Raw genomic sequence first — 23717 nt, 5'->3', positions numbered from 1 at the left:
GGTAACTTGACCAATACAGAGCCGCTACAGTTTCAAAACAAAAAAAATTTATCGCCAATGTCAAAGACCAATATCGGGGAGGAAAAAAAATCCCAGCAACGTATCTCGTCATGCTAATTTCTCCACCTCCACTCACCAGAGACTCTGGGGCCCCCTGAAAGCGACTGGGAAGACTCAGGTGGCGGGACTCCTACCACCTCGGCACGAGAGGACCCAACAGAGGGCTGGAATGAATTTCTTTCCTTTCCATAGCAGGGCAGTGGGATGCGGAATTTTAAATGGGTTACGGTGTTTTTGTTTTCCTTTTAGTGCTTTCTTTTCCTTACCAAAACAAAAGCGACTCTGGTGGGACTCGAACCCACAACCTTTGAATGCCTCCATCTGTCTAGAAGTCCAATGCGCTATCCATTGCGCCACAGAGCCAGGCACTCGCGCCCCCTCCGCGCCGCTTACATCAAGGCAGGCACGGCGCCTGGCCCCGGACACTGGCCCCGGGCCAACCCCGCCTTCCTTCTCGGAGAAGCGGTGGAGCCCGTGTGGCCAAGGAGAAGCGTGGGTGGGAGCTGCGCTGGCAAGTCTGAGATCCCTCTGGAAGTTTCTCCCCGTAAGCGATAGCCGGGCATCAACCCCCAGTCTCCGCCCACGTTGGAGAGAAAAAGGTGTTTGTGTGCAGTTCCTCCACCCTGGAGAGCTGCAGGAGCACGCGGTTCCATAGTGTAGCGGTTAGCACGTCTGCTTTACGCGCAGAAGGTCCTGGGTTCGAGCCCCAGTGGAACCACAAAGCCGTAATTATGCCTTTTAGGGATATTTTCAGGTTTCCCTTTGCCAGCCAGACCTTGAATTTTACTCGGGGAAGCGAGAGACGCTGCGGTTCCCCCCAGGGCTCGGCGCGGCGCCCGGCCGAGGCGGCTCCGGTCCGGTAGGCGCCCGCACAGATCCGCCGCCGAGGCTGCCCCCGTGTGGCGCCTCTGGGGAGGTGCAGGCGGTCAACACCGCGCCGGTCACAGCGCGCCTCTGCGCCTGCGCCTTCCCGACCGTCCCGCAGTACCTCCTGCGCGGGGGTCTGGGCTCACCTGCTCCTTCCTAAACCCTGCTCGGGACATCTTTAAAAGTTGCTGCCACCACTCAGTCGGGGGGGGATATTCGGAGGGTCACCTCCCTCCCTTGTTGATTACTCCAACTCCACTGACCTCATTATTGATTGAAATTAAAAATCTTTTTGAAAAATTATATGCACTTGTTAGACAATTCAGAGAGCCCCACATGTCTTACAGTAATACCCCCCTCTGACAAAGCTTTTCTCCTTAACCAAACGACCGGGGCTCCTCTGAGCCCTCCTCTCAACGAGGCCTGTCACCCTCGCCATGAGGACTTAAACAAACAGCAACAGTAACAGGGTTTGTAGGCATCCCCAAGGTGACCCTAGGTCCACCTGAAGTGCTGCCTGAGAAAACTGAGGGCTGTCCAATTTACTGTTGGTTTCAGCCAACACCTGAACACTGGACGTGGTGTTTTCATCAGACCAAATCCGCTAGTGCCTTGACCTTGGACTTCCCAGCCTCCAAAACTGTGAGATAGATTTCTGCTGCTTATAAGCCACCCAGTCTGTGGTATTTTTGTTACATCAGCCTGAATGGACTAAGGCACTGGGTAAGCCATGAGATAGAACAATAGACCCCTGTAGAGGGATTTTATAAAGCACTCTGGAGGATTGGGATGTGTAAATCAGTCAACTTGGTAAAATCACTTTTATTCCAAAAATTAAACTGATCCTGCCAGTCACATGGTCTCTAGCTTCAAGTTCCTTAATATCCTTTCCTTAGAACTTTCTAGAAGCTCTGCTGATGTAGGCTTCCTCTCTGGTACTACTTTGGCTCATCAAACCGCCTTCCTTCTGCTTTTCTGTGTCTCATAGGCTGGGTTCATTCCCTTCTCACCAAGAGCATAGCTTTAGGTAGTGTGGCAGACTATAGAAGTTCAGCCTGTAGACTCCAGATCCAAACTGTGGGTTCAATCCTGGTTCTATCTCTCTTGGTTGTGTGACCATGGCACAGTACATAACCTGTCTGTGCTGTGTGACATTGGGTTAGTTGCTTAACTGTTCTGTGCCATGGTTTCCTCCATGGTAAAATGCGGATCAAGCTCAGCTTAAGATTCTGGAGAGGATTTAGTGAATTACTATATGTAAAGCATTTCAATGAAATGCATGTAGCAAACACTTAGCAAATGTCATCTATCATCGTGATTATTATTACTGATTTGGCAGATAAGTCTGGTAAGTTTAGGTAGAACAATATGGTTTTCTCATAGGGACATTTTTAGAAAATACTAAGTGCTAAGAACATCAGCTCTGCATTTACTGGCCTGTCTTCTAGGAAAGACATTAGGATTCGAAGCCAACAGCCAAGAATTCTTGAGATGTCTTTGGTGCACAAAGGTGGTTTTATTAAAGTACGGGGACAGGACCCGTGGGGCAGGAAGAGCTGCACTGGGGTAGAGAGGAGTGGCGCATTATATACTTTCAAGTTGGGAGGGGGTTAGGGATAGTGTAAGCCTCCCAGGTATTTTGGAAACAAGGTTTCCAGGACCCTGAGGGGGGCTTGCTATTGTTAGGAAAGGTCATTTGTTACTGTTTAGTAAAAACGCAGTCATGAGACCCTTCAGCTGTATATTGGTGGGTCATATGCTTGGGGGATGATTGCCAACATGTATCCGGGGTGGTGGGGGTAGAGATAAAGGAAGTTTCCAAAGAAAATTTTATACGTTAAAATAGACCTACAGGGTACTGGGGGTTGGGCTAAGATTGCCTTTTGCCCTTAGCAAAGTATCAACATCGAGGCAGTTGAGTTCCTAGAGGAATGTCATTGCCTGTTTCAAGGACCTGTCAGTGGGCTCTAGGGATTAAGGGAATATAGTACTTTTTCTTCTGCTTTTGTTTCTCGCATTACAGCGGACAGCCTTCTCCCTCAGCCTCTTCACATTGTCTGTCCTCCATCTGCATCCTTGGGTCCAAGTTCCCCCTTTTCATGGGGGCACCGTTATATTGGATGTGGGCCCACCCTAATGGCTTCATGTTAATGTGATTATCTCTATCAAAACACTGTCTCCAAACAAGGTCGTGTTCTGAGGTCCTGGGGGTTAGGACTCCAGCAGATGAATTTGTGGGTGGGGGGACACTAGCCATGGCATAACTGTCCAAAACAGAACACGCAATGTTGCCCAGAAGCATGATCTGTCCTGTATTTCCCTTCTTGGCGAGCCATCTATTATTCCCCACCCCCCACCCCAGCCAGAGGCCCAGCATTTTCCCCATTTCCTCTTCCTTCTCCATCCATCCAGTACCAGAGCTGGCAGACTCTTTTCTCTGTACCCGTTTCTCCCCCACCCCACTGAGCTCAGGTCTCACTCATCTACTCCTTGGACTGCTGGGCGGCGACCCAGTCTCTAGGCCTGTGCTTCTCGAAGGGACCAGGGCAACTTCACTGAAATGCAAATGGCATATCCCCCTGCCCCTCTCCCCCACAAACCCTCTGGGACGTGGTCTCCCTCTCCAGCCTACCCCTCACCTCATTTGCTCCCTTCCCTGGTGCCTGGGGTGCTTTTCCTGGCGCTTCTCCCCACTCCTCACTATCATCTTTGAAGAGCAGCTACTCCCTGTCCTTGACAGTTTGGAGACACTTCTGTCTCCTTTCCTGACTTCAGCCTGGGCATCCATGCAGTTGGAAGCCCCTTCCAGTCCCCATTCAGTTCTGGGCATTAAGGCCCATGAGGTCAGAGCATCTTGTTCATTCTTCTGTCTTCCCCTCCCCTCAGCCCCAGGTACTGTTAAAGGAAAAGTTATTCTGACACTTAAAACAATAAGAAAGACTTTATTCAGGACCGTTGCCATAGGGGACAGAGACTGGGCTCAACTCTGAATACAGTAAAGTCAGCTGGAGACTTACAGCCACGGGGCAGTGTTGGGGGATGGAAAATTACTAAGCGGAGACATCAAGGTAAGGGGATCCTCAGTAAACCAACATCACAGGATTCTTGGTGAAGGTAGGCCAGGGTGATCCAATGTCAAAAGCAGGGAATGAGGAATTTGATGTGATATTGATCAAAGGTGATCAGATGCCAAGAGTGGGGAGATTCTTGTTAAACTGACTCCGCAGTATTGTTGGGAACACTGGGCTGAAGACAGGATGGGGGCGAGGTCCAGGTGTAGAGAAGAGGAGAGGGCTCTTGGGAGCCTGGCTCAAAGTCTGGCCAAAAGAGAGTCTTTGCCGCCACCCCACCCAGGTCCCATTCTGAAATAGGCACACGATTCGTGCCCATTGATTTTAATGTATTTCTGAGTAAAGGGCCTTTAGAATAGTGATGTTTTGAAATTTTGCTCTTCTTGTGAGTTAAATTTAATTCAGTTTCTTTTGTAATTTTTCCATCAAAGAGGAAACTCAGCTTTTTTGGAGTTTGTCTTTCAAGGTTTTCAAACAGAGTACCCACTTTGTAGAGGAATGTCTTGTCAGAAATCACTGTATTTCAAGCTTCAAAAAGACAGGGTTTAATTATAGGCCTGAAACTATCAGGTATTTTTTTCTAGAAGATATAGGAGAAAACCTTTGTGACTGTTTAGGCAAAAAGTTTCTTAAATACGACTCAAAAAGTGTCTGTAAAATAAACAATAAATTTAACGTCATCAAAATGTAAAACAAAACAAAAACAAAAACACCTTCTACTTCTCTAAAAATACTCTTAAAGGAAAAGACATGTTATAGATTGGGAGAAAAATGTTTGCCAAAGGCTTATCTGATGAGTCTTGTATTCGGAATTTATTAGACCTCTGATGATGCAGTAATAAGAAAACAAACAACCTAATACAAAAATGGTCACAGATCTGAGCGGACATTTCACCGAAGACGACATACAAATGGCAGGCACGTGCATAAAGAGATGCTCAACATTATTAGTCATTCGGAAAATGCACAGTAAAATTACACTACACACTTGTTAGAATACATAAAACACAAAAACTTAATGCTAACAATACCAAGTGCTGACAAGGATGAGGAGTAACTAGAATTTCCAAATGTTGCTGGTGGGAACGCAAATGGTATCGCCACTTAGGAAAAGAATTTAGAAATTTCTGTAAAAGTAAACACACTTATTTTACCAGCAGTTCTACTTCTAGGTATTTATCCAAGAGATGCGAAGGCATACGTTTACACAAAGATCTATGTATAAATGTTTATAGCAACTTTAGTCATAATCTCCAAAAACTGGAACCAAACGAGATGTCCTTGACTGGTGAACAGGTAAGCAGATGGTGGTTCAGCCATGCCCTAGAAAACCATCAGCAGGAGAAAGGAATGAGCTTCTGATCCAAACATGGATCAGTTTCAAAAGTGTTCTGCTGAGTGAGAGAAGCCATTTAGAAAAGACTACATGATATAGGATTGCGTGTTTATGACTTTCTGGAAAAGGGAAAACTACAGGCACAGAAGACAGACCAGAGATAGCATTCTGGAAGCCTGTGCAGGACTTGACATGACGCCCCAAGATTTCACATAGCTGAGGACGTTTTGCCTGTGGAGGAAGAGGGCAGTGTAGGTGCCAAGTGGCATGAGGGAGCTTTCTGAGGTGATGGAAACACTCAATATCTTGATTATAATGGCGGTTACATGACTTTATATCTTAGTCAAATCTCATAGAACTATACGCCTTAAAATGGCAAAGATCACTGTATATAAATTACACTTCAGTGAACAAGAAGGGTCGGGTTTATAGCACAGTGCAGGCTCTCAATAATGAAAACAGAATCAACAAACACACACAAAAGTACTTGTTGGAGGAATGATGGAATGAAGTGGAAACTGGATTTCAGATTGAGATCGATGACAGTTTTTAAAAAAATTTTATTTATTTATTTGAGACAGAGAGAGAGCACAGGGGAGGGGCACAGGGAGAGGGAGAAGCAGACTCCCCACTGAGCAGGGAGCCCCACATGGGGATCGATCCCAGGACCCTGGGATCATGACCTGAGCCAAAGGCAGATGCTTAACCAACTCAGCCACCCAGGTGCTCCAAGATTGATAAGAATTGTATGATCGATATGAATTAATAACTTTGTGGATAATTTTTGTGATCTTTTTCCATTTCTTGGGGCATAGTTGGAAAATAGAAACTGGGTGACAAAAGAAGGCTAAATCACAGGTGTACCAAACCTCCAGATACAGAAGAGGTCTCTATGCAACTGTGTTTAAAGCACAGAAGAAACGATTTTGGCGGGGGGTAATTTTTAAGAAGAAAAAATAACTTTGTGGGGAATAAGGAGAAGGAATATGGGTTCAAGGCATCAGAAGCTCTGCATCATTTTTCAGACTACCCATGGGAAACGAGAGGTGAGACAGACTAATTAAGTCAGAATTGTACAGTAACTTAGTGGCTGCCCAGTGTAACTTGAGCCCTAACAAGTCCCCCCTCATCCTGAGAGTCAGGGGTGAGTAGGGTGGCACAGGCAGGGTAGAAAGTATAGAAAAAATCAGACACAAAGAAAAGATGGCGGGGAGCAAAGGGAGAGAGAAACAGTGGGAGCCTAGAGAGAAGGAAAAGAAGATGGAGAAGGAGGAGGAAGGCAGGAGGAGGAGGAGAAAGAAGAGAAAAAGGAGAAGAAAAGAGATGTCACCATCAAGGAGGTGTCCAGTGTCCTTCGTAGTTACTTCCGGTGTCACTCAGTACCACTTTTTAACCAACTTGCCTCTGAGCTTTCCGTCTTCAGGGCTGACCTCTCCTTGATAAGTTGTACATTAAATAGAATGTAAACAAGAACGGCTTTAAAATGGTTTGGTGCCAATTTTCATTTCTTTAGCCAAGGTGTGTGTTGCTTTTGACTTCAGTTCTTTCTCAAAGGCACATGGTTTTACAAAGTGATTTTTTAGTGCCACGCGGTTGTTCAACACACAGGGCTGAGGAGGATGTGAAGGCCTTCGGTCCTTTGGGAGCCCCGCCATCCCCAGTTTTCGTGGACTTTCAGCCTGCTGGAATCTCCTGGTTTATTCAGACAGGCCCACGGACGCTCGGATTCAGAACATGGCCCCTTGTAGTGTGGCTGCGTCCTGTCCCTGAGTGCTGACCTTGGGCAGAGGTAGTAAAGGGACCAGAGCAGGGTCTGAGGGTTTGGTAATCACAACTGGTGGTGGCTTGGAGGCTTCACCAAGTCCAACCAGAGAATATGTCCCTGCCCAGTGCTTTCCAAGCTCTTTTCACTGAAGCACCTGCTAATATCTATGTTTTATTTCCATCAAGACCACTATACTCAAGTACATATCCAAAATAAAGGTTTGAGGAAACAGTGCTTTTTTATTATTTGAATTCTGTGCTTTTTTTATGCTCCCCAAGACTATTCAATTTCATTAGCAACAACAACAAAAAATGCATGTGCAGACCTACTGATGACAGCACACCCCTTAGAGTTTCTGCAGTGTGAAAAACACTGACCTGGAGCAGGGCGCCCAAAGGGTGGTGGGACACGGGCCGCTCACACCAGGACCACCTGGAGGTGGGTGTGGGCTCCTGGTATCTATGACAACTCTCGAATCTCCTGGAGATGGTGCCTGGGACTTGGCATTTTAACTACATGGCTAGGTGATTCTATGCCCACTGAGGTTTGGGAACCACTGGCCCGGGAGCACATAGGCTGCTCCTAGCAGAGGTTTCCAACTGATCTGTGGAGCCCTGAGGACTAGAGTGGATGCATCTCTGGGAGACATCTACAGACTGCTCCTCTTGATCTGTGTAAGAATTCATGAGCAAAGTCGCTTCTGCTTCTCAAAGAAAGATCTGAAATTTGGGGGAAAGAAAATGCATGTGATAGGGTTTTGAGGCTTCGTCTCCGGAAATAAAAATCTCAGTTAAGTTCTGTCTGCCAAAGGGAGAATCATGGAAAGGGAATGGCTCCCTTTAGTGGTAAGGAAACATTATAGAACATTTTGCTTCGTAGACACTGGTCTTAATTCAAGAGGAGCCTCTTTAGAAATACAGCTTCCCAATGTGGGAGATATTGAACAGTTTAGCAAAAACTTAAGTATCTTGTATTAGAATCCATATGTTGAAAGATTGTTGTCAAACAAGACATGCTTATCACCTTGAAGGAGAAGAGACATATTTTTTTGGAAATGGATTTTAATGTATACCACTTGTCTCTAAAGTACCATAGTCTTTTTTAAAAAAGATTTTATTTATTTATTTAGAGAGAGAGAGCGAGCTGGGGGAGGGGCAGGTGGAGAGAGAGAATCTCAAGCAGACTCCATGCTCAGTGTGGAGCTGGACGTGGGGCTTGATCTCAGGATCCTGAGGTCATGACCTGAGCTGAAATCAAGAGTTGGACACTTAACCAACTGAGCCACCCAGGTGTCCCTGAAGTATCATAGTCTTAGGGTGCCTGGCTGGCTCAATTGGAAGAGTATGCAACTCTTGATCTCCGGGTAGTGAGTGTGAGTCCCAGGTTGGGTGTAGAGATTATTTACATAAATAAATAAATCTTAAAAAAAAAAATACCATAGCCTTTTGGAACACTGTAATTAATTGTCTCTTACAAGTGTGTGTGTGTGTATGTGTGTGTTTTAAAATGAACTACATGTTATATATTTTTTCCTTGTACTAAGCAGTCTATATGTAGGCACACATATGTGTATATAAGGACACACATACACACATAAACATATTTTTTTGTCTTGTGAATCCTCAATTCATTATTTGCCTCTAGAAAGTAAAGACTAAATGCTAAAAAAAAGTATAAGGAAGGGAAGTTTAATTTTTAAGAAAAGCATGACTTTTTTGTAATAAAAAATGATTTGTAAGTGGGGTGGGAGGGTGAGCAAAATAGGTGAAGGGGATTAAGAGTTACAAACTTCCAGTTATAGAATGAATAAGTCACTGAGATGAAAAGTACAGTGTAGGGAGTACAGTCAATAATGTTGTAATAACTTCACATGGTGACAGGTGGTGAGTACACCTATTGTGATGAGCATTGTTTAATGTACAGAATTGTGGAATCACTGTGCGGTGCACCTGAAACTAATATAACATTGTATATCAAACATACTTAAATAATAAAAATTTTAAAAAATGATTTACAAGGAAGAAAATATCTATTACTGTTGACAAAAGAGCATACTGGTTAGGGCAGAATGTGATTCTGTATTCTGGTTGAAAGAGAATTTTGAATTGTTCTTGCTGTTTTTGATACCTGAGTAATTAGATATAAAAGTCGAGGCTGAAGTCAAAAGTGAGGTGAATGATTTTAATTCTAGGCAGGAAGTCATAACCACCCCAAAGAAGCAAATGCAGATTTTCAAAAGATCTTCAAACTTTAGTAAAGCACCCACGAGTCCAGGATCTGGCATAAGCAAATGTGAATTTTGTTAATAATGTCTGCCTTGCTTTGCCATACTGATATGTTCCATCCTTCCATACCTGGGTCTTTCGGGCTACCTTTGACAGCTTGGGCTTGGACTCATCCCTCACATCCACCCACCGCAGCTTTTCTGTTCTACATCTCCTCTACTCTAGGAGGACACTTGGTGCCTTTGACTAATCCAATAAACCATCTGAAATCAATCCCCAGAGAGGTACCACTGAGAATAGATTCAGAGATGTCCCCTCTCCACCATCAGCACCAGCAGATTGTTATGGCCATCCAGAGATGTATCTAACTTCCGAAGTGGTGGCATTCTATCTAACTTGTCCCTTCTGAACCGTGTCTAACTAATGAAATATTCCAAGAGTAGGGATTTGGGGCCAGCACCAGGGGAGGAACACTAGGCAGTGATAGAGATGTTTGGGATTGGCTATATTTTGAAGCAGGTTTCCCTTGCTTGTGTTTTTCTCAGAATCAGGCTATGTACATGGCTCTTTACTTCCCTTACTTCACATATCCATCAGAGATTGCATGGGAAATAAGACTGGGATCAAAATGCAATCCAAATTTTAGTTGACTACCAATTTCATCTATTTTCTTGACAAAAAAATAGGCTGCCAGGAGACCAACTCAAATATGATATTGTTTTCTATACTCTTAAAGAGGAGGCCTAGATAATGAAAAGTCATTGATTCTTCAGCCTTTTCTTCTTAGGGATTCGAGTCAGGCACATTCTAGCAATGCACACAGGACAAGATTCCTTTCTCTGGATGGCTGCCTGGGAATGAATGGCTGGAAAATGATGTTGAAATTCTCAAAGGGGACTGAAACCTAAGGTATCTGCTCCTTCGTCAGATGAAGACATGCAAGCACCTTTCATAATACTACAATAGAGGAGAAATTTTTATGGATGAGCTTGTCTCAGACCCTAGGAAACCCAGTATGAGGCAGCAGGAGTAGTAAAACATGCACTTAGCTGAGGCTCAGATATCTCAGATCTATCCTTGCCTCTGCCATTCATTAGCTAAGGAAACTTTGATAAAGCATGAAACTTACCTGTTTCTGCAAGGGAAACCCAGAGCCTTCCATAGAAAGATGCAGCCCAGATCCTCCAAGGTTGGCAATGGAAACTGATTTCCACAAAGGGAGGGGTGGCTGGACTTTCCAGCCTTGACTCCTGGTCCCTGGACATCATTTTACTAATTACTGGTTGGGCAACAACAGCCACAACTCAAGACCTGAAAGGAAACTTTCTCTCAGACCTTATTTCCTCACCTGTGAAGCTCACCTGAGGTGTTTGGGCAACGTAATCTTTAGAGTCTCATTAAGAGCTGACAGTTTATGAGACTCTGCATTGTCAACAATCTCACCAAGAGAAGACCTTTCAGAGAAGATCATTTGAGGTCACCCTTATTAGAGGACGCTGTTGAGGGACAAAGGGAGAACTTTGGTCTCAAGATGGCCTATTGATTGGGGTCTTCTACTGTGTTGTGAGAAAATACTTTTCAGTTCTGACTTTCAATCTGGATTTCATAGCATCTATTCTTTTTCGGAAGGTCCAAGTCTTCTCCTCAGTCTCTTCATGGATGACTTCATCTCCTGGTTCCTCAGGGTGTAGATCATGGGGTTCAGGACAGGGATGATGACCGTGAAGGTGATGGAGACAACTCTGTCCATGGGGAGGGCAGTGAAGGGCCGGGCGTAGACATAGATGCAGGGCACAAAGTGCAGAGTCACCACAGTGATGTGGGAGGTGCAGGTGGAGATGGCTTTCCTCCTGCCCTCCCCAGCATGAGACCTCAGCATCATCAAGATGACTGTGTAGGACACAAGGAGGAAGACAAACCATAGTGTAGAGATTAAACCATTGTTGGAAATCATTAAGATCTCAAGAGCAAATGTGTTGGTGCAGCTGAGTTTGAGGACCTGGGGGACGTCGCAGTAGAAGCCATCAACAACATTGGGCCCACAGAAGGGGAGGGGCAGCAACAGGGAAATCTGCACGATGGAGTGGACGAAGCCCCCCACCCAGGAGGCCACAATGAGGGCAGTGCATCGCCCCCTACTCATGATGGTCACGTAGTGCAGGGGCTTGGAGATGGCCATGTAGCGATCAAAGGCCATGACAGAGAGAGAAAAAATGTCTGCCCCACCGAGAAGGTGGAAGAAGAACATCTGAGTGATGCAACCATTGAAGGAGATGGTCTTTGTCCTTGACAGAAGGTCCATGAGGACCTTGGGAGCAGTGATGGAGGAGAAGCAGATGTCCAAGACTGAGAGATTGCGGAGCAGGAAGTACATGGGGGTGTGAAGGCGGGACTCACAGGTCACAGTGACCATGATGAGGAGGTTTCCCATCACAGTTGATGTGTACACCAAAAATAACAGAGGAAATAAGACCAAGCTCAGCTCTCGGGACTGGGTCAGTCCTTGAAAAATAAAATCTTTCACTCTGGTGTAATTTCCCTCCTCCATTGTATCATGTTTTTTCTTCTTCAACTACCTGGGGAGAAAATAGGAAAGAGAAGGTATTCATTAAAAACAAAAGGAATGTAAGTTATAGGACTGGCATGCCTCGGGGGTTACTTTTACAATTATTTTCCTTTTGGGTAGGGATGCCTACAATTCGGTAAGTTATCCCCAGTAGATAGAGTTTTTTTGAGTTCTTTCAGAGCAAACCAAAGAGTGGGTTTCCAGTGGAGGTAATTAATCGAAGCACCAAAATCAGCATGCTATTAAGTTCTTATTAAAATTTTTTACAGTTGCACAATTTTACATATTCTACATCCGTCTTGAAAAGCCACTAGGTGGTCTGAGAAGTGAGGAGAATAGTTTTGTTTTGCAATGAATACTCCTGTGTCTAATTGTTAGGAAGTGGGACACACACAGGGGAGAAGTATAAAACACAGTCTCATGGAAGCTTAGAGAGTCTTCTCTCATCACCTTCCACAGTAGACAATCCGTTTGGCATAGTCCGTGCAAAATTTCATGGTACTTTATGATCAGCACTGAGTTAAAGCAAAAAAAACAGTTTCCAGTTTGCTTTCCCCCTAGGACAAACAGGTTTGCCGCAGCTAACACAATTTGAGCACATGCTGCTTTTGTTTTCAGTTTTTCTTCCCTTTGGTGTCTTGTTCTCTCTTGTCCCTGGGACTTGGCAAGTCATAGCTACAGTCCCTGCTCCACATAATGTTCTTGGCAAAGACTTTATTGCCCGGCCACCGGACAAACGGCTTTTCCTTGGGCTCCCTCCCTCCTCATCACCTACATTTGGATGGCACTTCCTCTCACCTCACTATTCATAAAAGCTTCAGTTTTGTGCAAAAAACACAGATTTTAGAACCAGTAGACCTGAATTTGAATACAGATTCTCTATTAATTGAGTAGGTGGCTCAGTGCATAGGTAACTCTGAGCTTCCGTTTATCATCAGTAAAAGTGGGTATAATCACGTTTGTGTCATAGGGTTGTGAAGTTTGAATGGATTTGTTTCATTCTTTAACCTGAGTTCCCACAGACACAGCTCCCCTCATATAGCAGCTGCTGACATTTTGCAGGGCCAGTCTTCTCTACAACAGTATTTGGGAGATGTTGTTACACTTTTCCTATAAAAGATAGTTTTTTGAAATAAATGCAACGATGATCAAATGTAGCATTTAAAAAGCAGGTATGTTCCATACAATGGAATATTATTCAGTTATAAAAAGAAATGAGCTATCAAGGCCATGGGAACAAAGAGGAGCCTTAAATGCATATTGCTAAGTGAAAGAAGGTCATCTGAAAAGGGACACACAGTATGACTCCAACTATATGACATTCTGGAAAAAGCAAACTGTAGTGGAAAGATTAGTGGTTGCCAAAGGCTGGAGTGTGCAGGTGGGGAGGGATGAGTAGGTGAAGCAGGGGGGATATTTAGGGATTTTTATTTTTAATCAGGGATACATGGCATTATGCATTTGTCAAATCCACAAGAATGAACCCTAATGTAAACGAAGGACTTTAGTAAATAAATGTATCCATATTGGTTCCTCCATTGTTAATGAAAGTAGCACACATTAAGGCAAGATGTTAATAATGGGGAAACTGGTGGGGACAGGGAATGTGTGGAGCTCTCTGGATTTCCTGTGTAATCTTTCTGTAAGCCTAAACTGCTCTAAAAACTAAAATCTATTAATTTTTTTTTAAAGATTTTATTTATTTATTTGAGAGAGAGAATGAGAAAGAGAGCACATGAGAGGGGGGAGGGTCAGAGGGAGAAGCAGACTCCCTGCCGAGCAGGGAGCCTGATGCGGGACTCGATCCTGGGACTCCAGGATCATGACCTGAGCCGAAGGCAGTCGCTTAACCAACTGAGCCACCCAGGCGCCCTAAAATCTATTAATTTTTTAAAAAGCAGATATACCAAAGGATAAAACAATTTAGAACATTTACATTTTGTAAGAAACATGTTTTTAAAAAAGTTTTATTACCAAGCTTCATTTTCTATAAATCCTAATTCAATGCTTTCTGCCTGCTTTCCAGCCTGTTGTAAAGAGAACATTTACAATAAGTACTGCTTTCGGTGGTGACCATCATCTGCCTTTTGCTGTTTGGTCAACTGCTTACAATAAAATCGCCCTTTGCAGCTCTCTCTCTCTCTCTCTCTCTTTAATTTAATTTTATTATGTTATGTTAGTCACCATGCAATACATCATTAGTTTTTGATGTAGTGATCCACGATTCATTGTTTTTGTATAACACCCAGTGCTCCATGGAGCTCTCTCTCTCTCTCTTTTTTTTAATAAAGATTTTATTTATTTATTTGACAGAGAGAGACACAGCAAAAGAGGGAACACAAGCAGTAGGAGTGAGAGAGGGAGAAGCAGGCTTCCTGGGGAGCATGGAGCCCGATGCAGGGCTTGATCCCAGGACCCTGGGATCATGACCTGAGCCAAAGGCAGGCGCTTAACGACTGAGCCACCCAGGCGCCCCACAGATCTCTCTTAAAAAAACCCAGAAAAACCAAAAAAACAGCTTTGTTAAGGAGTAACTTGCATATAATAAACTGCACATATTTAAGGGGCACAGTTTGGTGCCTTTTGACAAATACATACACCTGTGAAGCCATCCCTACAATTAGGATGAGGAACATCTCCATCCATACCCAAAAGTCTCCCTGTGCTCTGGAGAACTGTGGAATACTTGGTACATAATGACTCTGCCCAAACCTCTGCACCGAGACAGGATCCAAGTTTATCAGGGCCTTGGGCAGCAGAGGGCTGCATCCTTAGGATGACCCCAGCCTCCCATCAAAACGCCGGCCTGAGAAAGCAGAGTTGCCAAGAGCATTTACTGCCTGTTCCAGCTGACATGGGGACATAGGCCCCTGACCTCCCTTTCTCAGAGCATTTACTAAAAAGGGCTTGCAATTGTGAATGTGGATTTGTTGCAACGCAGTTTTTCTCAAGGACCCGAGAAGTGCGCCTTTGAACGTGATCATCAGGAAGGACTGGCCTCTCTCTCCCTGTCTCTGCGCAAGGTCAGAATCCTGACTTCTGTAACTGTGGGCTAGCAGATGGAGCAGGACTAGTCTCAGGGACACTGGCCGGCCCCTTGCCATCTTTCCCTTCTCGGAGGCTCTCCTCTCACTCATTCCCCATCCAGAACGCCTGCCCAGTCACCGCTGTGCAAATGAAGATGAAACTCACTACCCCCCCCTTACTGAATGCAGTCCTTGTCACCACTTCTTCCCTCCATATTCTGTCCACACTGAAGCCAGCCGGGTCCTGCCACGCAGTATGGGGTTCTCTGCTCTCACTCTACTCTCTCTCTCATTTTCTCATCAGAACACAACTGCTCCTTCACTTTCCCTTCTCTTTCCTTTGAAGCCCAAGCCACAAACGCTAATTTTCTAGGCTTTCTGCCAATGATCTATCGACCCATCAATAAGTCTCAGAGAATTTCATTGCCTTTAAACCTTTTCGTTTTTAAAAGGGCCAGACATTTTCTTCAAAGTTTTTTTTTTTAAATATCTTAAAAATAAAATGATCAGAACACATGCAGTGTTTTAGAGAATGCACGGAGGATTTTGTTTTGTTTTATTTTGAATTATGGCAAGGAGTAATGTGGTGCAGAGGAAAGACAGGAGCTTTGGTGCCTTCACGGAGCAGCGGTGCAATCTTTAAAGGCAGTGAACTCCAGGAGGGTCAGTCTGTTCATCAGTGAAACGGGATCATTTGCTGCCCTAAGTCCTTCTGAAAGTAGCCGAGGTCTGCACAGCAGACAACAATATTAAGTGGACCCACTGATCTGGGTGATTTCTAGGCATTTGGAGCTTTAATGCTGAATGGTTTTATTTTATTTTATTTTATTTTATTTTATTTTATTTTTTTTAAGATTTTATTTATTTATTTGAGACAGAGAGAATGAGAGAGAGAGGGAGAGAGAGCACATGAGAGGGGGGAGGGCCAGAGGGAGAAGCAGACTCCCCGCCGAGCAGGGAGCCCGATGCGGGACTCGATCCCGAGACTCGATCCCGAGACTCGATCCCGAGACTCGATCCTGAGACTCGATCCCGAGACTCCAGGATCATGACCTGAGCCGAAGGCAGTCGCTTAACCAACTGAGCCACCCAGGCGCCCTGAATGGTTTTAAATAATATTGCCTCAATTACCGTATGACTAGTCAAGACTGTGGGTTCTGCCCAGTGCCTACCAACAGTTAAATCCCAATTAACCTCAAATTGTTTCTTGATATTTAACTGTAAGCGGACTGGTGGCACCAAGAGAAATTGCTGACATCAAGAATCCCCGGGGACAGGGCACCTGGGTGGCTCAGTTGGTTAAGCGACTGCCTTCGGCTCAGGTCATGATCCTGGAGTCCCGGGATCGAGTCCCGCATCGGGCTCCCTGCTCAGCAGGGAGTCTGCTTCTCCCTCTGACCCTCCCCCCTCTCATGCTCTCTCTCTCTCAAATAAATAAATAAAATCTTTAAAAAAAAAAAAAAAAAAAAAAGAATCCCCAGGGATAGTGGTTCGCAGCGGCCGAGAGAATGGACTTTGAAACCCATATGCATGAGGTTCTGTGCAGACATTAGTCACGAGCATGACCAAGTCAACAAAATCACCATGAAATACCCCAAACGGTGCTCTTTTGTGCACAAAAGGAATGTGCAACTAGGAACATTAAGCGTGGAGAATGGGAGGATGAAAGAGAGCGCCTGTGTGTGGATGTGAGTGTTTGGAACAAAAAAGAAGAAATAAAACAGACAAGTGTAGTTTATATGTTGGCTTTTGTTTTTGTTTTTGGCAAGAACAAACTCAAGGTCCCAAAGCGCTTCTTCAGAAACATGTCTGGGTAGAGCCGTCTTAATAAAGCAGGCTTACTGAGTGGCACAGAATCCCCAACCTGAGGGAACCCCCAGCCCCATTGTCCAGCACGCCTTGCCACCCCGTCTCTTTACAACTGATTTCCCTGTATGCTCTTCAAGTCACCTTCCTCATAGCGAAGAATGAGTTCCTCTTCTCAGCATTGCTAGAGTTTCTTTTCTTTTTTTTTTTAAGAAGAGGTAAATTTTATCATATATATATATATATTTACAGATTTTATTTATTTGTCAGAGAGAGAGAGAGAGAGAGCACAAGCAGGGGGAGCTGCAGGCAGAGGGAGAAGCAGGCTCCCTGCTGAGCAAGGAGCCGGACTCAGGACTCGATCCCAGGACCCCGGGATCATGACCCGAGCCGAAGGCAGACACCCAACTGACTGAGCCACCCAGGTGTCCCATCACTACAGTTCCTAGCTTTAATATACATAACAATATACGGGAGCATTATTAATATTCAAAACACTTCTGTAATTCACAGTGGTATTTCAAAATTGGCTGTGCATGGGCCCATATGCACAGACACACAGTCAGACACATGAGCACACACCAAAGAGCCCTCATAACGAAATGACCTCATTAAAGGTCCCAAACTCGAATCCTTACCTGTTAGAAGTAGAGCTGACCTTAGGAGACACTAATTGTCAAGGAATATTCTCCTTTAAGGCAGACATGCATCTGAGGGTTTGTTGGGTCAGGATCTTCTTTCCTCCTGTCAGAGGCAAAGGGCAGCTCCAGGAATCGCCTCTGCGTGGTCCTACCACAGTCCTATCACGCTGCCCTGTGGTGCCCCTGACATGAGTACCGGTCTCTCAGCCCCAGACCCGACAGAAGCTCATCACAGGGAATTATTTTTGGATGTGACTACTAACTCGAGTAGCCAGACTTTCCTTTTGGGAGGAAGCTCCCTTGAGTGTTATTAAGAAGTCATGCAGTGAAGGACACCCTTTGTTGCAGTTTTCCTAATGTAGGGGAGGAGATGAATCCTCTTAGAGGCTTAGAGCCCAAATATCTTTGCCTGAAGGAAGGGCTCACAGGGGACCAACAGGAGTCGGCTTCCTTAAGAAGTAGGAACTCAGGGATAATGAACAGAACTCCCAGTAGAGTGTGTTTCAGACCATTCCTATTTTTGTTTTCTTTCTAGGCAGGTGGTTTGCTTGTTGTCCTATTGATATACATAATCAGAAGCATCATAAAGATTGGGAAATGCATTTTCTCCTTGTTTCCCACCAAACTTCTCATATGAAGAAGAAATATAAGCAGATAGAAGATATGTTGGTACTATTCATTCATCAAATATCTAATTGCAAAATACTTATTGAGCACCTACCATGTTCCAGGCCCTGTGATTCCAGAGGTCCTAAAAGCAGAGTTGCATGTTGCTTCTCATGTCATTCCCTCTATCATTTTTGAAACTTTGTCTATCACCATAGATCTACGGATGGTCTCACTTGGATATTGTATACCTCCAACCAAAAATATCTCTAGTAGGGGTGCCTGGCTGGTTGAGTTGGTAGAGCATGTGACTCTTGATCTTGGGGTTATGAGTTCAAGGCCCATGTTGGGTGTAGAGATTACTTAAAAATAAAATCTTTTCAAAAAGTTGATCAAAAAGTGCCTGGCTGGCTCATTTAGAGAAGTATGTGACTCTTGATTTCGGGGTCAGTGAGTTTGAGCCTTGTATTGGGTGTAGAGATTACTTAAATAAATAAACAAAACTTAAAAAATTAAAAAGTTGATCTGATCTGATCATTTGATCTGATCATTGTTATTAATATAATTGATCTGATCATTGTTATTAATAAATAAATTCTTCTCTTGCTGTAGCTGGCACTATTATTCTGCTTGTCACAAGGGCTCAGTAGCTCTGAATCACCTCTGACATTCCTCACTACGCATTTTTTTTTTGTCTTTTTTAACCTTGTCTGAGTAAATTAATTTTAGGTTTCTTTCATAATTTGCAATAGTTTTTCATAATTTACTTCTAGAACTTGTCAGTCTGGGCCCTGATATTCATACTCTTGTGCAATTCCCTCCTCTTGTGTGTGGACTGAATTTAGTGACTTGCTTCTAATGAATAGAGTACAGCAAAAGTGATGTCACTTCCAAGATTAGGCTATAAAAGACTGACTTCTATCTTGCTGTGCACTCTTTTGCCTTGATTGCTCACTCTGATGAAGTAAGCTGCCATGTTGGAGAGGTCCACATGGCAAGGACCTGAGGATGACCTCCAGCTAACAGCCAGCAGGGAACTGAAGCCCTCATTCCAATAGCTCATGGTTCTGGCCAGCAATTATGTGAGTGAGCTTGGAAGCAGATCCTTCCCCACTTGAACCTCAAAATGAGACAACAGCTCCCAGCTGACAAATGGACTATCACCTTGTGAGAGACCCTGAAGCAGAAGATTTAGCTAAGCCATGCCTGGTTCCCAACACACACAAAGTGTGTTGTTTTAAGCCACTAAATTTTGGGGTAATATGTTAGGGAGTAAGAGATTACTAACATAGTACTGAACTGATAGTCTTCTTTATTGAATAAGAGGTATGTTGACAACTCTTTCAAACTTGAGAGTGTTTGAGTTTTTTGAGTTTCTCAAAGAAGTCCAGAATGGCAGGATCACTCTTAAACCAGCTGGTTTGCATATATAGATATGTTTACTTGCTTAAAAAATACTGTGGGAATTTAAAATCAACTTTCCTTATATAGAAAAAAAGTCACAGGTGGTAGGACCAAGCATATGTGACCTGTGTAGGATAAGCTAGAATCAGTTTATATATAATAGTTACCTAAGGACATGTCTCTACCTGGAGAAAAATATAGATTAATCCAAGTAATTATGTGATGTCTTATTGCAAGAGAAGTAAATTTAATGGTGTTTTCATGAATTCAATTGCTTTTCCTCACTGTGTTTGATTGGGTTGTTTTGCATGTGTAAACAGTCCAAGGGGAACTTCATGGGCACCTTTTGCTGTGTTGCTGTCATTTGTAGTGTTTTGTACTGGGGAACATAAACTCTGATTGTACACATCTTTGGTTACTTAAAATTCCACCTAGTCATAAAGGTTTTGCTCAAGGTAAAGTCAACATAGAGGTAGTGAAAAAAAAAAGAGGTGTCGTTGTGAAAAGTACATAAGATCTGGAGAACAATGATACCAGAGCAAAGAAGGAACCAGGTAGTAAATGGTCATCTGGTCTGCAGATGGATCTAGCCTAAGATAAATTTATGTCTTTATTAGAATTTTAATGCTTGGGGAAGCATGTCTAATACTAGAAAATGATGCAGAACATTTTTAAGTGGTGGGAATAGAACAGAACATAGGAAAGGACAATCAACAAAGAAAAAGACACTCATCTCTGTAGGAGCTTCTAAATGCATTAATAAATGTTTGTTTACAATTAGCCAATGGTAACTATGGGGATAAGTGAGGGTTGTCTGCTCTAAGAGTGTCTACCAGGCCAATCTTCTTTGGGCACTTAACTCCAGTGTTTTAGCTTTTGGGACCTGACGTTCTAGTTTACTGTCACTCTAATTCCCAGGATTACCTTTACCTTGATCACCTTCCCCTTCCTTTAAATTAAATTTCCTTTCCCCAAATTTCCTCCATTTCGATTTGGTTCCCTGTGCATTCCAAGGGTCCAGCAGTACTTCCAGCACATCTACACATAAAGAGAATCCTTTTAGAGGCAAAGTCCTAGTCTTTGTAATCTAATCCAATTGTGATTTCTTAGCAATGAATCATAGGTGTGGAAGAGATCATTAGAGTTCACCATTTTTCTTTTTTTTCTTTTTTAAAGATTTTATTTATTTTTTGACAGAGAGAGAGATAGCGAGAGAGGGAACACAGCAGGGGGAGTGGGAGAGGAGAAGCAGGCTTCCCTCTGAGCAGGGAGTCTGATACGGGGCTCGATCCCAGGGATCATGACCTGAGCCGAAGGCAGACGCTTAAAGACTGAGCCACCTAGTTGCCGCTAGAGTTCACCATTTTTCATGTTCTCCTTTTCTTTTTGGGAATAGAGCTGGATTACATTCTCCAGATTCCCTTGCAGTGAATTGGGATTATATGACCAAGGGCTGGTCAATGGAATATGATCAGAAGTGGAACATACCACTCTCAGGACTGGCCAGTAATGACCCTTCCCCTCTCCCCATAATTCTTCACATTTTTTTTTTAAGATTTATTTATTTATTTGAGAGAGAGAGAGCGTGAGCACATGCGTGCCCGTGAGTTGGGGGGTGGGCAGAGGGAGAGGGAAAGGGGAAGCAGACTCCCTGCTGAGCATGGAGCCCCATCCGGGGCTCAATCTAATGACCTTGAGATCACAACCCCAGTTGTGACACCCAACAGAGCCACCCAGGTGTCCCCTGCCCCCCATGATTCTTAATCCTCTCTCCCTTTCTCCATTTGCTGGATGAATGGAGAGACTCTAAGGACCTTGAGAAATGTGGAGCCCAAGGTGGAAGAAGCCTGTCTCTCTAAATGATGCATAGAACAGCTCTTTCTAAAGACCAGCATTGGCCTGTGCCATGAGCAGGAAATAAATTTTTACTCCAGTTATTAAGTACTTTGGTTTTGGGTGTTTTTGTCACAGCATTTGATCTACTCTGATTAACAGACGAGTGCCAGTTTCTGTGGCTTGAGCTTTATCATGAAGAGAGACATAGTCTAGTAAAATCAATAGATCCCAGCAAAACATCAGTTGGATTGTTAGGTAAGCCTTCTCCTAGTATCCTTCTCATCCCTTTCATTACAAAAACTAGCAAATTCCCAGATTCAATGATTAAGCCTTCATGCTTTTTATGACCTTTCATGCTTTCTTTACCTTTTAATGGATTGAGTGGAAAGTGTTAAAAAGTTGTGGGGTCCCTATGTGCAGAAACAATAAGGAATTTGGGCCTGACTCATCTGTGATTGGGATAATCCTACTACACAATGAGGAGTCAGTTTCTTCACCAGGCGAGTGCTTAGCATCTCTATTTGCTTAAGCCTTGCACAGATCCAGGTGAGCTGTCCACAGCCTTTACCCATCACTGTTATTTCTTGATGAATGCTTCCACTCACAGCATTACCTCCTTCTGTCTAGGAGGCAACCATGGCTTTGAAGTGATCTGAGGATCCTCTCTTCCCAACAGAAATCATGGATTTGCATTGCTTAAGGGACCACAAATGGAGTTCTGCTTTCCTGACTTTCCTTGTAAATGTCAATTAGTGGTATTCACTCCATGAGTGCACTACTTCATGGCTACATTGAGCTCACTGTTGCACAAACGTGGCATATTCTTACGCCAGTCTCTCCATTTGTAATACTGATTTCTTTTCTTGGGTTGTGTTTCTCTGTCTCTTCCCCTTGAAAAGGTCTACTCACTGTAAAATGCCTTTTGAAGCTCTCAGGTAAAGTGCCTACAATATTTCCACAGCACTTTGCTCATATCTTCATTAGAGCATTTTGGAGTGTGGCTCTAGGAAAGTGACTATATTTAATCTTTTTGCAGCAGTCTGAATCCTAGCACTGTCAAGCACATACTGCGTGTTCTGTAAAATATTTGCCGAATGAATAATTAAAAGTGAGTAATGGAAGAGATGAATGAGCTTCACCTTAAAGCAGTGTCACCTAGAGGTCCTTAGCACATACTATACTACAGAACCAACGTCTTTGAGGACTCCATGATATCCATAGATGCCCCTTTGTTTTGGGCATTAAAGTGATGTCTTCCCATTTTGAGAAAGTGAAGTTTAATGTCTATATTTACCTTTGGGAGCTATCTCATTCTTACAGAATTTAAATCCTTTCTGAATGCCCTAGTCGTTTCTTTAGTCTCCTCATGGCTGACTTCATTTCCTGATTCCTCAGGGTGTAAATCATTGGATTGAGCAAAGGGGAAATGACAGTGAAGGTGACAGAAATGGCTTTATCTGTGGGGAGGGCGGTGAAGGGCCGGGCATAGACATAGATGCAGGGCACAAAGTGCAGGGTCACTACAGTGATGTGGGAGGTGCAGGTGGAGATGGCTTTCCTCCTGCCCTCCCCAGCATGAGACCTCAGTATCGCCAGGATGACTGTATAAGATATGAGGAGAAAGAAGAAAATAAACCAACTGACCAATCCATTATTGGATATCATCAGGAGCTCCAGAGTGAAAGTGTCAGTGCAGGCAAGTTTGAGGACCTGCGGGACATCACAGTAGAAAGTGTCAAGAACATTTGGTCCACAGAAGGGGAGGGGCAGCAACAGGGAAATCTGCACAATGGAGTGGACAAAGCCCCCCACCCAGGAGGCCAGCACCAGGCTAGTACATCGTCCCTTACTCATGATAGTCATATAGTGAAGGGGTCTTGAGATAGCTACATAGCGATCAAAGGCCATCACAGAGAGAGAAAAAACATCTGCTCCTCCCAGAAGGTGGAAGAAGAACATTTGAGTGACACAGCCATTGAAGGAGATGGTTTTTCTCTTTGATAGAAGATCCACCAGGACCTTGGGAGCAGTGATGGAGGAAAAGCAGATGTCCAAGATAGAGAGATTGCGGAGCAGGAAGTACATGGGGGTATGAAGGTGAGCCTCACAGGTCACAGTGACCATGATGAGGAAGTTTCCCAGCAGAGTTGTCATATACACTATAAACAAGAAGACAAACAAGACCCAACTCAGCTCTTGAGACTGGGTAATACCCAGGAAAATAAATTCTTTCACTCTGGTATAATTTTCTTGATCCATTGGGTCACAGATCCTTTTCAAGTATATGTTTGGAAGAAATAAAGCAGTTAAAGAATGTGTTATAAAATCTTCTGTTGTCTTTTCTGTCTCTTGACTCTCGGTGTTTGCCTTGGGAGGAAGCTCTTTTCCTATGCATGTGCTGTGCCTGCAATTCAGCATGCCACCAGTAGGTGGAAGATAATCCCGGCTTTTACTCCGTCATCCAAGCAGATAGGTTCTATCACTGTGGTCACTGAAATACAGGTGACA

The 23717-nt window shown here is 43.9% G+C and overlaps 2 protein-coding genes and 2 non-coding genes across 4 annotated transcripts; 1 reads left to right on the top strand and 3 right to left on the bottom strand.

Annotated features, from left to right (window-relative positions):
* Positions 1–337: 337 nt before the first annotated feature.
* TRNAR-UCU lies at positions 338–423 on the bottom strand. The gene is given in 2 exon segments: positions 338–373; positions 387–423. It is a non-coding gene; the product is annotated as a tRNA-Arg (tRNA).
* A 282-nt stretch (positions 424–705) lies between these two features.
* On the top strand, positions 706–778 carry TRNAV-UAC. The gene has a single exon. It is a non-coding gene; the product is annotated as a tRNA-Val (tRNA).
* A 10158-nt stretch (positions 779–10936) lies between these two features.
* Positions 10937–11872, bottom strand: LOC118015885 (olfactory receptor 4D9-like). The gene has a single exon (XM_035012928.1). It carries the CDS (start codon positions 11870–11872, stop codon positions 10937–10939), a length of 936 nt encoding a protein of 311 aa, XP_034868819.1.
* Positions 11873–22532: 10660 nt separating this feature from the next.
* On the bottom strand, positions 22533–23468 carry LOC118015884 (olfactory receptor 4D9). Its single transcript, XM_035012927.1, has one exon. It carries the CDS (start codon positions 23466–23468, stop codon positions 22533–22535), a length of 936 nt encoding a protein of 311 aa, XP_034868818.1.
* Between the last annotated feature and the right edge of the window lie 249 nt (positions 23469–23717).

The sequence above is a fragment of the Mirounga leonina genome, unplaced genomic scaffold, assembly GCF_011800145.1.
Source record: "Mirounga leonina isolate KUSES-001 unplaced genomic scaffold, KU_Mleo_1.0 Mir_166, whole genome shotgun sequence".
NCBI lineage: Eukaryota > Metazoa > Chordata > Mammalia > Carnivora > Phocidae > Mirounga > Mirounga leonina.
This window is presented reverse-complemented; position numbering and strand designations above follow the sequence as displayed.